This window comes from Priceomyces carsonii, assembly GCF_900007245.1.
Source record: "Priceomyces carsonii strain CBS4050 genome assembly, scaffold: Debaryomyces_carsonii_scaffold_1, whole genome shotgun sequence".
Taxonomy (NCBI): Eukaryota; Fungi; Ascomycota; class Pichiomycetes; order Serinales; family Debaryomycetaceae; genus Priceomyces; species Priceomyces carsonii.
The window spans coordinates 22,041-38,868 of record NW_026946674.1 but is presented as its reverse complement, the minus strand read 5'-3'; the positions used below and the strand labels follow the sequence as shown (position 1 = coordinate 38,868).

Here is a 16,828-nt window from a genome sequence, read left to right as displayed (position 1 = left end):
ATGTAATGAGTCCCATTATCTAACCGAACGAAGTTTTGGTAGTCGTCATCCAATTTCAGATAGTAATTAGATGTTACTTTTAATTTCTTCTTTTGCCAATTCCACTGGAAGCTCTTCTAATGTATGGCCACTCCAAAGCATAATCTGCTCCAAACCTTGGTATATCATGGCCTGGGAGCCATCTATCACATTCCACCCATTTTCTTCAAACTCACGGTAAAGTCTTGTATAAATTCTAGGATGATAGCACATCTCTAAGACAGCGCCCCTTTTGGACCTCATAAGTATGTCCAAAGTCGCTTTGGCAAGCTTCTCCTGTTTCGTTACCGGAGGAAAATCAGGAACGGTAAGAACGGCCAATTCAGGCCTTTCTAGCATAGATGCAAATTCGGGAGTTTCAACATGGACGATTTCTGCTCGTAATCCGGATCGCTCAACAGATCTCTTCAACTCATCTACTTCATTATGGTCACGGTTGATAACATATATACGAGAGCAGCCAATAAGTTCGTGCAACGCATACACAGCTGAACGACAGGCACCACCTCCTCCGTAAACTAACCCAGGTTTTCCTTTATAATTCTCAACGATCTTCTTAGCTTCTTCATTTTGCATAAAAGCTTGGTATATTCCGATTGTATCGGTATTAGTTCCAATCTTGATATTTTTTCCATCCTTGTCTTTCCTAGTATATACAGTGTTGATAGATCCGACACCCTGACCCACTTTATCTAAAATGTCTACTTCCTTTGCAAATTCAATCTTGTTGGGCATTGTCACAGCACAGCCTATGCAACTTGACGAGTTTAGCATTTCGTTAAATACGTTTTTGTCTCTCGTTTCATATATACTATAGTTCCAACTCAATCCTAAAGCTTTATAAATAGAATTATGCAAGATAGGTGCTTTGGAGCCACTTAAATGCTCTCCAAAGAGATAAAATTGAAGTTTTTCCTTTCTCAATTTCTCAAATGGCTCTGTGGGTGGTAACGACTTGATTGGATCTTCCATGATAACGTAGTTGACAATTTACGAAAAGTAATTAAGTGATATTCGAAGAGTACGTTATATATTTTTATCTGAAAAATATTCTTCCGTAATAATGATCTCCCCGCCAGATCTAGGAAAAATGCTTATCCTCCACGTGATTAATATTGATGATCGATTATGACGGTTAGAGGAAACTTCGTTCCATGTCCTTAATTCATTTGACAGTTTGCTTCTTAAAGGAACAAGAGCACTCCGATAGGGTTGACGCGTTTATGAAGGTTCAACCTAATGTATATTGCGCTTACCATGTATGTATATAATTATCTATGTTAATGTGTCGCAACGAGAAGTTCCCCAGATCTTTTCCGAGATCGCATGGAAAAGCACGACTGATATTCAAAAGAGAAGATCATGAACACAACATAATTATTTCTCTTCATATTTCGATGTCCAATTCTTCTTGGTACCCCCCACATAACCTAGATTCTTCAAAAACTTATCCTTTCGAGGGTTGTTTTCTGGAGAATCGGTGTCTAACATGAACACATCCAATTCGTCGTAGTCGAAAGATTTGGACTTATTTTGGCCAGAATTGAAACTTGTTGATGAATGGCCCGAAATTTCATTAGGGAATAACGACAGACATGAAGATTGTAATGACGAGTGAAAAGAGGAGATTTCCAAATTTTCGTCAATGCTTTTCAGTGTAGAAGTAAACTTGTGCAGTGTGTTAGGATAATTATAAAAATTGGTTCCTGAATTCGTCTTCATTCTTCCCTCAATTTCTATCATCTCTTGCGCGATTCTGCAAGAATTAAGAAGCTTTGGAGCCTCTTTCAAAACGTTAATCGCATACTGAGTAAAAGTATCTGGGTTCGAACCACTTGTCAACATCTGTCCTGAGCTCAGGCACATTGACGTGAAATAGTCCAAATATGGAACGTATAGTAAGCGTCTCTTTATCATTGAAGATAAAAAATGCTTAATGCCATATGCCCCCTCAGTATAAAATTTGTTTCTTTCCATTCTCGAATATTTATAACCTTCTAAAACTTCAACCTCACTGAGCCTAACAGCTGTAATACACAAGGTTAAATGATAAGCTAAATGTGCAAATATAATGTAATGAGGCAACTTTTGGATTTCTTCAGTGGATGCATCTGTTTTTAACTGACAATAATTGGGAAAAGTATTCTTCAAGTCCTTCAATTTTTTCTGCAAATGTTCAAATGTAATAACATTCGGTGTAGATAGACTATCATTAATTCCTGTAGTATCAATGATCGACGTGATAGACAAATTAAGAATGCTCACAATATTCAAGAGAAGATTAAAGGTTGATAAGCACCGAGCACTTTCTATATGTAAAGGGTTTTCACCACCTTCATGGCGACCAAATTCATCCCACGAGTCCCATTCTTCCCACCCATCTTCAAATATTTGGACTTCTGGCCAGTCCAGCGCTCGTATCACAGGAGACCTTCCCATCCTTGCAGCAAGGAGAGTATTTAAAGTAAATGCAACAGCCCATGTACGTTCACGAGATGAGTCATCGAATACCAGAACAGGAACGTTGTTATTTTGAGTTGATCCTTCCGTGTCAGGCTTCATTAATCTTACATCAGTGGCCATTCTTGCCGCAGAGGAGGTTAGAACCCAAGATATACCCCAAGCACCGGCGCAATAATGATAGTACCCTAAAAGTAGCATTGCCTGAATTGTCTCTAAAGTTGAGTCGCCTGCGCCTTCTAGAGCGCTAATGGCATTACTGGCATATTTTGATGCAATAGATTCGGAAGAATTGTCATTCACGTCAATAATATATTGTCCTATGGCAAGGACAGTCCATATTAGAGCAATTGTATTTAAGTCAGGATTATTCGGACCTTTACTGTTGTTCATTTCAGCTGTGTGGTGAATATATCTAATCAAATGGATCCGATTAATCATAGGTAGCCAAGGATGTAGAACTTGAAAATATGCATCGATCAAAATTCGAGAATCTAAAGGAAAGAAGATAGCAGGAGGTTGATTCACTACCTTCAGGTTAGGTCTGACATGAAATATTGAACCAACTCGAAACGGTGACGTTTCTTTCGAAGCCAACTTTCTATTATATTCTTGAATCGCATTCTGGGAAAAGCCAGAAACAAGGCCAGATATTCCATGATACTGTAAAACTTCAGGTTTCCAGCCTCTTTCCATGTCATTGTGTACACTGATTTCATCCCGTTGTGAGTCATCTTCTTCTTTTTTGATTCGATTTTTATTTGGGATATGAATCAACAGTTCATTTTCTGAAACAAGCTTATCGAAAAGCTCGTACAATGGGCTCGACGTCCACCTCAATTGATACTCAGAGAGCCTTCCTAGTAACTCTTCACCTTTCTCCGAAACTGAAAGCGTTTTAAAAATTGACTTTTCAATTTCTGTTGATTCATTGACATCTGAAATTAAAAACCCTAAAATGGCCTCCAAAAGTGTTTTCTTTCTCTCTACATCGTGAAGATAACCAGTTTTCAACCCTCTCTTTTTACTAGTAATAGAATAGGTACATGTAGATCCAGTTTCTCTGCAAGTGGAGCATACAGGTTTAACACCATCGCATTTCGCTCTTTTATTTCGACAAGGATTGCATGCTTGTCTTACTCTTCTTCTCTTACTCTCAGGTTCCATTTCATCAAGCATTGAATATACTCAGAACCTCATTCCTATGAGAACTGGTCAACATTTAGCCGGTGACTAAATCCCTACGGAAAAATTTAACTTAATGTATTTAAATCTAAAAGAGGAGGGGGGCTTAATAGTTTACCCCAAAAATTTTCTTGAAGAGATCTGTGGGGATGATGTGCGGAAAAGTATACATGACATCCGAACTTTTCTATTCGTCAAATGCCACGTTTGAAATGTGTGATGATCTAAGGCCGTTTATTGTCTCAATAATACTAAGTACTATAAATTTTTATACACGGGAGGATGTCATTTCCAATCGTAGAGACTATTTGATTCATTTCACGTAATTGGAGGCGAATATCAAGCTAGCTTCATAACCATATACACCCAAGCCACTGATGACAGCCACAGCTTTGTCTGCGAGAAGAGAAGTGTGACGAAAGGCTTCTCTTTTATGAACATTTGTAATATGAAGCTCGATGAAAGGTATATCAACAGCGAGTAAAGCATCTCTTATTGCAACTGAAGTATGAGTGAATGCTCCAGCGTTGATTACTATGAAACCAACTTCCTCCTCTCTTGCTTTTTGTATGCGATCTACGATATCTCCTTCATGATTTGACTGATAAGTGTACAATATCTCTTCTATATCTTTCTCTTTGGCTGCGATTACTTCGCGAACGACATCTTTTGATCTGTTCTCTATATCTTTGAGTGATGATGAACCATACTTCTCGGGTTCTCTTGTACCGAGCAAGTTCAAGTTGGGACCATTAATAAGTAATAGCTTGCGACTCATTTCTTGAGCTTGTTGTACTTTCTGGGTCTTCAGAGGGATAATTTGAACGCTTATAACTGTATATCTGAAAGTTCTTCTTAACACGGAAAAGCATTTAAGCGTTTTTATATACACGCTACAGCGTGGTCCCCTCATAAGTGCCTAAAGTAAGTTATGAGCTATAGTTAGTTGGAGTTAACCCCAGACTATGACTACTTTATGTTCAGCAGGCTGAATCTTCAAGGTGAAAAGAGAAGATTCAATGAGTTTACAGTTTTAGTTTTCCATCATGAACATTAATGAAAAAAATGGATCAAATAATGGCTATAGCTATAGCTCTAATAGTAGTATTGTCTTAGTTGGAATGAGAGGAGTTGGAAAATCGACTCTAGCTCTTTTAGCTTCTGCAGCCTTAGGATTTGAATTCTTGGACTTAAAGAGAAGTTTAAGTGAAGCTTCTGGTAACTCAGACTCGCCGTTACTACAGAAGGAATCATTGGTTGAATTTCGAAAGACAGAATTCAACTCGGTAGTTGAAACTTTAACGAAAAATACAACCAGATGTATTATAGCACTACCAGCTTCTTGTATTGATTATGAACCTACTGTGAATTTTTTGATCGAGTATGGACGACAGCATCTAATCGTGCACATCAAATGTGAGGAAACTAGAATTTTGACTTATATTGATTATGATGGACCAATTGAAAAGGGACTTCTGTGGGTTCGTCAGAAGTACCGCAATTATCAGTATTGCTCACATTTTGATTTCTTTAATCTTAGATCGAGTTCAGATTCAAATTCTGCGATTTCGTTTCCAAAATACACATCTGGAGTTGATGTTCTTGCATTAAAAGGTGCTAAAAGTGACTTTTTGAATTTTTTGGCGCTAATAATGTGGGGCCATGTTTCCACTCACAACTATTTAAGCCCACCCGAATACTCAAAGCATTCTTCTGTGGTGCAAATAAATTTTCCTTACATTCTTGACAACGAACTTAATATTGATGACTTGATTTTAGGTGCAGATGCTGTTGAAATATTGGTAAATATTAAAAAGTTGGTCGAGTATGGTATTCCTTTGAGAACTATTGATGAATTTGTGGCAAGAGTTCGCCATGTGAGTTCTTATTCAGTTCCAATAATTATGACTGTTGACTATGACTTGATCGCCGATCAATTTGAAACTGAAGATTCGCAATTGAAACAGTTGTATTTTGATGTCTTATTATCTGGTATTCGTCTTGGATTGAGTTACCTAACTATCGACTTAAATTTAGCTCAAGAAAATAAGTTTATGGGTAGACACGAAGGCACAAGTGTCTTACAAGAGATTATGAGAAACAGCTGCCACACAAAGATTATCGGTGCATATCATTCTTGTTCTACGGAAGATTTCTGGACCACCTCCCAGCCATTTGATATATATATGTTAGCAAAGAATATTGGTTGCCAGATCATAAAGATAACAAAGAAGGCTTCTCGTTTCAGCGAAAATCTGGAGGTTCAGGAGTTTGCAAGGGATTGTAATAAATTGGGAGACAGAAAAACACAGCTTATAGCATACAATACTGGCAAGCTAGGCAGGTTTTCGAGAATTATGAATCTTTATTTGACATCCACAGAACCACCTTATTCCATTAATTCTTCAGAAGTAAGACAACTTCACGACAGAACAGTTACAAGTAATGAAAACTATGAATACGAAACATCTGTCGGTTTATCAGCCTATGATTTAAACAAATCATTGTATTCTTGCTTTATGATGTCGGCACTTTCTTTCTATGTGGTAGGACGGCATGTGACACAATCACTCTCTCCTGCGATGCACAATGCCGGGTACTTGTCTATTGGTCTCCCACATAGATGCATTGTATTTCAGTGTTCTACTGTTCAAGAGATAAGTGATCTTATGCGACGCCCAGATTTTGGAGGTGCCTCTGTGATTATGCCATTCAAGCTAAAGGTATTAGACTTAGTAGATAACGTTTCGAAACATGTATCAAGAATCGGGGCTTTAAATACTATAATTGCAGTAAGATCATATGACGACCAGGACAAAATCAGTAAGATACGAGGGGAAAATACAGATTGGTTGGGGATTCGGGCAGTAATAAACTCTAATTCATCTCCCATAAATGGAGTAAGTGATTCGAAGACAGCTTTGGTCCTCGGTGCTGGTGGAATGAGTCAGGCTTCACTTTATGCCCTAATATCCTTAGGCTTCAAAAGAATTCTCTTATTCAATCGAACAGAATCAAAGGCACGACAGTTGGCGGACCATTTCAACAAGCAATCACCTTTGACATTTGAGGAACCATTTCCACGAATTGTACATTTTAAAATTGAGATAATAAAAAGCTTAAGCGACATTCCAGAGGAAATTCGGTATGATCATTTACCTACTGTGATTATTAATTGTATACCAGGCCGTGATATAGTCACTAACAAACTTATTCATTTTGAGATTCCTGACTTCTGGTTTGACTCTCCGTCCGGTGGGGTATTTGTAGAGACAGGATATAATCCATTGATATCTCCCCTCCAAATATCTGCGAGAAAGTTTGTATCTAGAGGTTGGGTTGTCACTACTGGTTTGAATTACTTGCATGAACAAGCCATTGCTCAATTTGAGATGCATACAGGCAAAATTGCTCCATCAGCTATAATGAAAAGTGCGTTGATGAATCATTTTGCAGCATTTAACTAACTAAACTGGACTTCATTTAAACAAAACTAAATAGTACAGACTAAACTAGAATTTTATTGCCATTCTTGTAAGATTTTGTGGCTGCTTTCGCCTCTTCAAAGATGTCAGTAGAAAACAAAAACTTCTGAAAAACTGGATCGGCCCACCTGTTGGGACAGCCTTCTTGAGGCGGGAATAAAGCACAAAGACGATCCCTTTCCATTTGTTTTGGTCCATCATGTAAGTGGTAAATATTTCTGCAATTGGTTGACTCTAAAACTATTCTCGTGGTCCTCTCCTTTCTCAAATTTTCGTAAAGCTTTAATAGGTAATGTATTTGGCCCCTGTCTACAAGAGAAGCACCAAATATTTCAGAAAGACAAGCAGAGTCTTCTACTGCTTGAGCAGCTCCTTGAGCTAAATATGGAAGAGTCGCATGACATGCATCCCCCATCAAAGCCACATTTGCACTAGGATGAACCCAAGTATCCATTTCGACGCTGTTCTGTAATTTCCATTTAGAGGTTTGATGAACTAACGATATTAGTTTCTGTAACCTTGGATCCCACTTGGAAAAAAGTTCTTTCAACTCATTAGGACCGGCTTTCATGACGTTTGTATTTTTATCTAGAGTATCAGGAGACAAAACGACGATATTACAAGTTTTTCCGCCGTGTAATAAATATACAACGACATGAATATCAGGTCCCCACCAAAAATGAATATTAGGTTCTTTTGATATAAAATCCAATTCTGGGTATTCCTTCATATCTTCTACTCGTACGAGAGCTCTGTATGCTAGATCTCCAGTATCATGTGGTGGATCTTCTCTTCCCAACATCAAAGAACGCACTTTGGATCTAAGTCCATCAGCGCCAATGATGATGTCACCAGTGTATTCGCGATTATCTGAGGTGAAAACCTTGTTAGTATTGAAGTCAAGGTCTACCACTGTGCTATTCAAAATAATGCTAACACCCAATTCCTTTGCCCTATCAACTAGAACTCTGTGGAAGTCAGCTCTGTGAATGTGTAAATATTCTCCCCCGTATTTTTGGACACAGTAGGGCCATAAGTTTTGAGATGATAGCTCATTTCCGTGGTCCCACTTATAAAATCTGCAAGCTTTTGGAAGGGTAGATAGTTCGAGAATCTGTTTTTTGCAACCATATCTCTCCAAGATCCTTGTAGAATTTGGAGGAATCTGAATTCCCGCCCCAACTTCTCCTAATTTAAGGGCTTGCTCTAATATCACAACTTCGTGGCCATTCAATCGAAGCCCGATAGCAGCTGCAAGACCTCCTAAACCTGCACCAATAATGACAAATTTGAGTACTACTTTTTCTGCCAGATTATCTGTAGTCATAATAGGATCTTGTTTCTATGTAAATTCTTTTTCTTGAAATTTTTACTCTTGCTACCTATGTCAGTGAATTGGCAGTCTACATTGTTTATTTATGTCATAAATATATAGTATGTCCCAAGCTCAACCCTAAATTTCAATGATTTGTGGGTAATTGCTTAGCCGCGAAATTAAACAGATTCTGGCTAAATATTTAACGCAGTTATATTTGATGTGCGATGAATTGAGGGTTAGACCAATCTAACTTTAAAAAAACCAATTATTTATCAACCCTTCAGGACAATTGATTCAGCCTAAAAGTTTATCCTTGATTACAGAAATTGATCGATTAGTATAAATAAATTCTAATACGGGTAGGTAGTCGCCCCTTAATGTGGGAAGCTCAAAGTTATAATGAATACAGCAATATCAACCACATACTATAAGAAAGAATCAAGCATATTGAAGGACGCCACAGGGGCAGAAGATGCCGTAAAATGCGAGCATGTGATTCCTCCTATAAACTCACATTACCTAGCTTCAGTTGAGAACTTAAGAGCAAGACTCCCCTTTGACATATCTATAGCTACCGTGACATTACCACCACATGAGGGTATTTTGCAAAAACTAGAAAGTTGCTCCTCCGCTGGCTTCCGCATGGTAGAAATAATGGCTACTGATTTGGAAAAAGTAAGTGCAGAAGATATTTATGCTACATGCAAAAAAATTGGGATCCAAGTATCTATATATCAACCTTTCAGAGATTTAGAGGGCCTTGATGATTCTGAGTTCCAGAAAAAGTTGACAGAATTCGAAAGTTTCTTAAATACGGCTGATATTTTACATACTGACTTGATTCTTTTATGTGCAACATGTCGTGCTGACACTACTAATGACAGAACCATTTTTATTGAACAGTTGAGAGCTGCTTCTGATGTCGCAGCTAAAAAAAATAAAAAGATTGCTTTTGAAGCGTTGGCTTGGAGCTCCTATATAAACACGTTAGAGGCTGCATGCGAAGTTGTTCTTGAGGTCAATCGAGACAATTTTGGCATTTGCCTTGATTCATATCATATTTTTTCTAGGAATTGTAGCTTGAAAGTCCTAGATGAAAAAATGAAAAACAAAGTGTTTTTCGTTCAGTTATGTGATGCTCCCTTATTGAAGTTGTCTGATTTGTTGTTCTACTCTAGAAACTATAGATGCTTACCAATGCAGGGTGAATATAGAAATGACTTATTGATTCAAAAGGCGCTAGAATTGAACTATCGAGGGCCGTTGTCAATTGAAGTATTTAATGCTTCTTTTAGAAAGCAGGATGACGGTAAGTCAATTGCGGACGATGCATTTCGTTCATTGATGCTTTTGCAATGTAGCTGGATGAAAATATTACCAAGGGCGACTGTTTTCAAAGGTGTTTTTCTCGACAAGGTGGAAACTGTGACTCCCAATCAACTTTGTAACATTGGAGTTCTAGTCTCGGATAAGGACCAGTTCACTCCCAGGTTAAAATTATTCGGATATGCTAGCAACTTGACATCAATATCTGAGAGCGCTTCCTCTGGGATTTCAAAGAAACTAAACCTAATTTGCAAAAATCGCTTTGAATTTAACAGACTTATCCTTTATTTAAGATGTGTCCTCGGTTACAATGTTTTACTCAATGATGAAAGCGATGTATACAACACTTTTGGATTACCTCTTGCTTTAACTTTTGGAGGTCAGTTAGATGACTTGAAACTAACTCTTATTGTAGAAGTCGAATAGTTTATTTGATTCTTATTTTTTTTCTAGGTTTGAGATATATATAATAGCTTTGGTTATTTATTTAATGCATGTGCGATTCTGATCATTAAAAGAAGGGTACTTTTAAAACATCATTATTACATTCTAATAAAGACAAATAATTATTGATGTGCAAAGCAAAGTTTATTCTAACATTATGTAAGATCACTCATTTTAAGGAATTGAAATTTGGTTTAACACTGTTGATATCTTGAACCTTCTGTAGAAGTCCTGTCTCAATGGACCTGGTCACTGCTTCAACACAAAGTATTGCAGATATTCCATCATCAGCGTTGCATTGGGGCTCTGACTCTTTCCTTATAACATCAACGAAATGATTTAACTGAAGGTCAAATGGTAATTTGAGCCTCAAATCCGAGTCCTTACTTGAGATCAAGGATTCCTTAATTACTGGAGATAGCCATCCTTGTCCGCCGGTTTTCTGGTGATATAAGTTTAGATCAGGGATTGACAAAGTACCTTTGGAACCAAAAACTCTATAGAATCCTTCTAAACCCTCATGAAATGGAACAGTAGGGTTTTCGCCTGTCCCCGATTCAAAATTGAAAGGCGATACAACATTATCAGAACATATGAATGTTCCACATACACCGCTTTTAAATTTTAGGACTAATGCAGCACCTTCGTCAGCATTGGGGAATTCGAGACGTTGCTTCACTAGTAAAGATGCATAGACTTCGTCAACTGGACCAAAAAGATACTGTAATATATCTATATCATGAACTAAGTTAATTAAGATCACTCCTCCGCCTTTTTTCTGTTCAATTCTCCAGGGCGAAGCTTCGAAATAAGAGTCATTTTTTTGCAAAGCCCAAGTTCCCTGTACCGCTACGATGTTGCCGACCTCTTTCAAATTATTTTTGGTTTCAATGATAAATGGATTGAACCTCCTATGATGACCAACTAATAGCGCAATACCCTGCTGTGTCGCATACTCTCTCAACGCCATGGAGTCCTCGACGCTAGAAGACAAAGGCTTCTCTACTAGTAAGTTTATCTTATAAGATGCTAATTCTGCAGCGATCTTTACGTGAGTGGCACTGGGAGTACATACTATGGCCCCGTCTGGATAAGGAACTGCATTTGAGTGGCAGTACTCTATCATTCTGCTAATCGATTTCATATACCTCGCATTAAGAGCCTTTGCTGCTTTTTCACCAGTCTCACTAGGATCTATCACTGCAAATAATTCTGTATCAGGGTTGCTTATGACATGGGCCGCATGACGAGGCCCTATTAAACCCATCCCCACAATTACGAGTTGAATTTTCTTGCATACCGTCATCGTATCCACACAAGCTTTGATTCACTTATTACTCATTAGGTCAGTAGCTTAGTAGCTCTGTATCTCAGTAAATAGTTTTTATATGATTATTTACTTTCTATAGCCCCGCAGGAATGAACAAATTTACTTCCTGTTGTATGTTTGAAATTTTTCATCAAAGTATAGGCTAAATCAAAAGCGAAAGATGAAGTTTTATATACAGGTCTTCGATGATTGCCCTCAATACAATAGTCGGGAATATTGGGGTTTCCCCACAAATTGCGTTACTTCTAAATTTTACATAGGCCCCCACCAGGGAAAAATCATCTACATTGATATCTTTTCCTTATCTTAAGTTTTCTGTGGCTAAATAAAACTCCTATTTCTCTAAAGCTTACTTATGAGGAATATCGCTGGGATCGTACAGTGGACGCGGAAGCTCAAATCCGTCGACGGTTCTCCCATAAGTAATGCCACCTAGTCTAGAAACGGGCCTTAAACTGGCAATATCGATATTGTTCAAATCCTTATTGACGACGTTATCCATTACGTGAAAATTCACTCCTTCTATAATGCACAATGTTCCGGTTGCCTTATTAGGGTCTTTCTTCGACTTCCATTCATGAGAGTGGATGAGCTTACCTTCAATGGAAAACGCGCTTTCTGCAACATGATCAGGCTTAACTTTTGTCGATTTCAAAGGTGTCAACCCTGACAAATCCCATTCATTGACTTCATAAGGACAATTAGTACAAGTATAATTGGCAGCCTCAAGAAACCATTCTGATATTATATTAATAGTGCATTCCTCTGTCTCAAGAAGATTTCTACAACTATCTTTAGGATTTCCCTTGCCTCCGCTCAACCCGATACAAAATATTGGTGGATCATGATTCACTACCGTAAAGTAAGAAAATGGAGCCAAATTTTTAGTGCCATCTTTTCCTACGGTCGACGTGAATCCAATTGGTCTGGGAGTGACTGCAGAAATCAACAATTTGTAATTATCCACAGGATCTCTAGTATCTCCAAACGGATCAATTTCCAATTTTTTATACTGTTTCCAATCGCTCTCGTTTGCACCATCACCAACTCTCCAATCAGGATCTATTGTCTTAGAATATTCCCACCTTTTATCCTTATCGAATGGTTTTCTCGATGCTTCCACTTTTTTGAAATCTTTATGAGGATTTCTCTTGACTTGGTTTTCCAATCCAAATCTTTTTGGCTCTTCCGCGTTAGTCATAGCTTGGGGTATGTAATTTTGGATTATTAAAATTTCTAATCGAACCAATTTTTTTTTTGATTAACACAAGGCTATATACTTTGTCTGTGTGCCAGAACCGGATAAGTAATCACCCTTAAGCTTACTTGCTAATCTTTTTTCCGAGATCTCACCACCAGAAACTAGGTTACAAGCGAGGAAGGCGTGTCCACGAGCCTAACGCGAGCCTTGATTTATGGGGAAATCAAAGTGGAGGTGTATTGATCATAATATTTGATAAAGGTTTTTTTTTTCGTTCACTTGGACACTCCTCTTTAGATACAAAAGATATAAAGGCTCATCATATCCAAGGAGCCAGTATCCAGTATCCAGTATCAAGGCGATCGGAAAAGTGTACCTTAGAATGCAAGAAACTAGGGAGACTCCAAAAGAGGTTTACAATGTTAGGGTTCATTTTGCATCGCTAGTAGCTTGCTTTGCTGCTGTTATTATCGGATATGATGCTGGCTTTATTGGGGGTACTGTGGTTCTACCTGAGTTTCAAAGAGAATTTGGCTTTGCTAATAAAAGTGAAAGTGATCAGATCCTCACAAAAGCAAATATAATTTCTTTATTCCATGTGGGTGCCTTCTTTGGAGCTTACCTTATATATCCCGTTGGTATCGTCTGGGGTAGGATTGTGGGCTTCATCATCTCTGGAGCTCTTCTTGTTTTCGGATCTGCAATACAATTGGCAGCAAATAGTGAACGAGGACTCGGGCCAATGCTCGCGGGAAGAGTAATTAGTGGTCTAGGAATTGGCGCTGTATCAAATCTAGCACCAATGTATGTATCGGAGATTGCACCGCCTGCCATTCGTGGGCGATTGATTGGAATGTATGAAGTTGCTTGGCAGGTAGGTGGTGTCATTGGCTTCTTTATCAATTACGGTACCGAAATTAACCTTGAAGGCAACAGACAATGGTTGGTTCCCGTTGCACTTCAGTGTATACCATCAGGTTTGTTTTTCGTGGGTGTATTTTTCATCAAGGAGTCTCCTCGTTGGTATTACACTAGGGGAAACAAAAAGAAGGCTCTTGAATCACTAAGCTATCTTCGGAATCTCGATGCTGATTCAAATTACATTGCATATGAAATTGCAGCAATGGAAGAGGAATTAATTCACCGTGATAAAACTGTTGGAGCAGGCTTTTTTGATCCTTTTAAGGCTCTTTTTGGAAGAAAGAATTTAGCATATCGTCTCCTTTTGTCGACGTCCATTTTTATGTTTCAAAACACTTCTGGTGTTAATGCTATAAATTATTACTCTGTCTCTATATTACTGACAATGGGCATCAGTTCACAGAAAACTGGTCTTCTTTCAACTGGTATCTTTGGTGTCATCAAGGGAGTATGCTGTTTTTTATGGGCTTTCTTTGTTGTTGACAAATTTGGAAGAAAAGTTCCTGTCATCTTGATATCTACTATCTGTGCCTTATGTCTTTGGTATATTGGTGTTTATATAAAAGTAGCTCAACCAGAAGCTGGAGATGGGTCTCTAGATGCTGGAGGTAAGGCTGCTTTGGCATTCTTTTATATCTGGACTATTGGTTATGCATTTTCCTGGTCGGGTACACCTTGGGTGTATATTTCCGAAATATTTGATCTGAGTGTCAGAACATTAGCGCAGTGCATCAATGCTTCTTCAAATTGGTTTTGGGCATTTATATTGGCTAGATTTACTCAGGACATGATAAATTCTATGCAATATGGAATATTTTTCTTTTTTGCGTCTCTTTTAATGATATCAAATGCTATATACTTCTTTGCTTATCCCGAAACAAAGAATATTCCAATTACTGATGTCGACTTGTTGTTTCAAAAAGGAGTAAGACCATGGAAGGCTCATGCACATGTTTTGAAGCTTTTGAAAGAACAAGAAGATTCCGTTTTGGCTGACCCATGGAGCGACAAAGCGTCGCAGCAGTTCGTTGAAATTGTTGAAGGAAAAGAACAAGTATAATGCTACCGGTAGTTATATATTTCTACTTTTGATTAGATTGGTACCCCAATGTCTACTTCACTGTCCTTAGTGTGCAATAATTTTTTTCTCACTTTGTATATTAAATGACCAACAATTTACGACCAGGAGTTGTATTTATTATCCCTAAGAATAAGCTCAGTTTGCGTTTTTGTGGATTCACTTGAACCCATATTACTGTATGATGCAAATAAATCAAGATATGCTGGTTGTTAATTTGACAGATAACATCCTACAAAGCAAAGATCATAAGAAATATACTTGAGTGCTTACTTAGATACTAGTTTCATATCAATATCTATCTAATCCAATTCAGCGACAGGCAAACCATTTATATCGAAAGAAAAATTTTTGAACGAGACATTGGACATTGCTTCTTTATTTTTCTTAAGTCTCTCCTTTTGCGCCTCCTCGTTGGTTGTAATAGAAAAATGCCAATTCAAATTCCAATCAGTCTCTTTCATGTTGTACTTCTGTGCTTTTGCTTTACCTAAATGATGAAGTTCAAACAAAAGGTCGCTCTTTACTCCAAACACTGCATCAGATTTTTCGTAAGGGTCACCTTTAAGATATAAAGCAGTTATTAACAGATCATACCCAGGCTTTTTTATTATAAAATGGATATGGGCAGGTCTATACGGGTGCCTATTGATATACTTCAACATATTTCCAACTGGTCCGTCATTGGGAATGGGGTAAGGAACAGGCTTCGTACATTTGATAGCGAAAGACCCGTCCTCTTTCGTGTATACTATTCCTCTCATATCTGGACCATCTCTTTCGTCGTATTGTGTGTCGTATAGACCATTTTCGTCACATTCCCAAATATCTACCGATGCTCCCTCGATAGGTTCATCCTTAGAATCTCTTAAAGTCCCTTCAATTAAAAGTGGTTCTCCTTTGCCTTGAGAACAAATCGATGTACCCAGATCGTGAACAATGGCGTCATGCGTATGAAATGGACCCAATAAAGTTCCAACAGTTGCATTTTTAGGTTTAGGGTGTGACAAGGCATCCACCAATACTGATAGACCTAATGTATCTGATAATAAAATAAACTCCTGTCTAATGTCGGAGCACATTTTGCCCACTTCAGTCAAAAATTGGATTCCAGCTTCCCATTCTTCTGTAGTTAAGCGTGTTTCTCTTGCAAAATCATGCAAATGATGCACCAATCTTTCCATAATAAACATCAATCTGGCATCATTATGCTGCGAATTGACAGCAATTGTATTTTGTGTGATGGTATCAGCACTCATCTCTCCCACCTCAAGCATCTTTGAAGACGTCATATTGTATGCGTTTGTTTGAGGTCGTCATTATTGTTGCCCATCTATTCTCTTTTATATTTTTGCAAAATTATCCGTAAATCTTTTGCTGCGGAGGTTAAGTTATTAATCCGTTTACCAAAGGATAATCTCTTAGCCGGAATGTCTTTACGTTTTTCGAGGCTGAAATAGAGAAGACGCCCAAGAAACTTAAAAGAAAAAACCAATAATCCTGACGTACTGTGGGGTTGCGAAAGACAAAGAAATAGCTTCTATAAGATGGCTTGACCTATAAGCATGATTTCAAGTTCATTCTAAGGCTCCAAATAAACTTTGTTCCATTTCAGTTATTGAGAAATACTACTTTTTGAAAAACAAAATAGTAGTTAACTAGAGATCTTCTCTGAGACAAATTAAATATAGTTTCTTCTTGGTGAAGGCATTTTTTAAAGAACACATAGCATATCGTCTTTGTCTGCATTAATAGCTGCTATATTTCTACTTTTTTGCGAGACTGCATGAAAGTATTGATAAGAGATTTCTGAATGCGTCGTATGCAAGCTCTCAATCAGCACCCTTATTGACAAACGGAAAAGTGTTTGCCATGAACGGAAGTTTATAACGATTGAAAACTCGATCGAACTTAAAAATCAATCACCAGATTCATCAAGATTATTTCAAGGGGCAATGTCTCCTATTTGAAATGTGGTTACATTTCCAGTGCCTCTTGTCAAAAAACACGCGTATTTACATGTTACATTTCGCATTACATG

The 16,828-nt window shown here is 37.9% G+C and overlaps 10 protein-coding genes across 10 annotated transcripts; 3 read left to right on the top strand and 7 right to left on the bottom strand.

Annotated features, from left to right (window-relative positions):
- Positions 1 to 66: 66 nt before the first annotated feature.
- On the bottom strand, positions 67 to 1,011 carry PRCAT00000020001 (shikimate dehydrogenase family protein; the record flags this gene model as incomplete). The annotated part of the gene is made up of 1 exon (XM_062951899.1): positions 67 to 1,011. The coding sequence occupies one exon, from the start codon at positions 1,009 to 1,011 to the stop codon at positions 67 to 69; it is 945 nt and encodes a 314-aa protein (XP_062806876.1).
- Positions 1,012 to 1,416: 405 nt separating this feature from the next.
- On the bottom strand, positions 1,417 to 3,678 carry ZCF10 (Zcf10p; the record flags this gene model as incomplete). The annotated part of the gene is made up of 1 exon (XM_062951787.1): positions 1,417 to 3,678. The coding sequence occupies one exon, from the start codon at positions 3,676 to 3,678 to the stop codon at positions 1,417 to 1,419; it is 2,262 nt and encodes a 753-aa protein (XP_062806875.1).
- Positions 3,679 to 3,997: 319 nt separating this feature from the next.
- DQD1 (Dqd1p) lies at positions 3,998 to 4,462 on the bottom strand (the record flags this gene model as incomplete). Its single annotated transcript, XM_062951676.1, has 1 exon — positions 3,998 to 4,462. One exon carries the CDS (start codon positions 4,460 to 4,462, stop codon positions 3,998 to 4,000), a length of 465 nt encoding a protein of 154 aa, XP_062806874.1.
- Positions 4,463 to 4,730: 268 nt separating this feature from the next.
- On the top strand, positions 4,731 to 7,151 carry PRCAT00000017001 (uncharacterized protein; the record flags this gene model as incomplete). The annotated part of the gene is made up of 1 exon (XM_062951565.1): positions 4,731 to 7,151. One exon carries the CDS (start codon positions 4,731 to 4,733, stop codon positions 7,149 to 7,151), a length of 2,421 nt encoding a protein of 806 aa, XP_062806873.1.
- A 40-nt stretch (positions 7,152 to 7,191) lies between these two features.
- On the bottom strand, positions 7,192 to 8,496 carry PRCAT00000016001 (uncharacterized protein; the record flags this gene model as incomplete). The annotated part of the gene is made up of 1 exon (XM_062951454.1): positions 7,192 to 8,496. The coding sequence occupies one exon, from the start codon at positions 8,494 to 8,496 to the stop codon at positions 7,192 to 7,194; it is 1,305 nt and encodes a 434-aa protein (XP_062806872.1).
- A 390-nt stretch (positions 8,497 to 8,886) lies between these two features.
- Positions 8,887 to 10,239, top strand: PRCAT00000015001 (sugar phosphate isomerase/epimerase family protein; the record flags this gene model as incomplete). Its single annotated transcript, XM_062951343.1, has 1 exon — positions 8,887 to 10,239. One exon carries the CDS (start codon positions 8,887 to 8,889, stop codon positions 10,237 to 10,239), a length of 1,353 nt encoding a protein of 450 aa, XP_062806871.1.
- Positions 10,240 to 10,426: 187 nt separating this feature from the next.
- PRCAT00000014001 (uncharacterized protein) lies at positions 10,427 to 11,563 on the bottom strand (the record flags this gene model as incomplete). The annotated part of the gene is made up of 1 exon (XM_062951232.1): positions 10,427 to 11,563. The coding sequence occupies one exon, from the start codon at positions 11,561 to 11,563 to the stop codon at positions 10,427 to 10,429; it is 1,137 nt and encodes a 378-aa protein (XP_062806870.1).
- A 373-nt stretch (positions 11,564 to 11,936) lies between these two features.
- Positions 11,937 to 12,788, bottom strand: PRCAT00000013001 (uncharacterized protein; the record flags this gene model as incomplete). The annotated part of the gene is made up of 1 exon (XM_062951121.1): positions 11,937 to 12,788. One exon carries the CDS (start codon positions 12,786 to 12,788, stop codon positions 11,937 to 11,939), a length of 852 nt encoding a protein of 283 aa, XP_062806869.1.
- Positions 12,789 to 13,170: 382 nt separating this feature from the next.
- Positions 13,171 to 14,769, top strand: PRCAT00000012001 (sugar porter family MFS transporter; the record flags this gene model as incomplete). The annotated part of the gene is made up of 1 exon (XM_062951010.1): positions 13,171 to 14,769. The coding sequence occupies one exon, from the start codon at positions 13,171 to 13,173 to the stop codon at positions 14,767 to 14,769; it is 1,599 nt and encodes a 532-aa protein (XP_062806868.1).
- Positions 14,770 to 15,089: 320 nt separating this feature from the next.
- Positions 15,090 to 16,079, bottom strand: PRCAT00000011001 (uncharacterized protein; the record flags this gene model as incomplete). Its single annotated transcript, XM_062950899.1, has 1 exon — positions 15,090 to 16,079. One exon carries the CDS (start codon positions 16,077 to 16,079, stop codon positions 15,090 to 15,092), a length of 990 nt encoding a protein of 329 aa, XP_062806867.1.
- Positions 16,080 to 16,828: the final 749 nt, after the last annotated feature.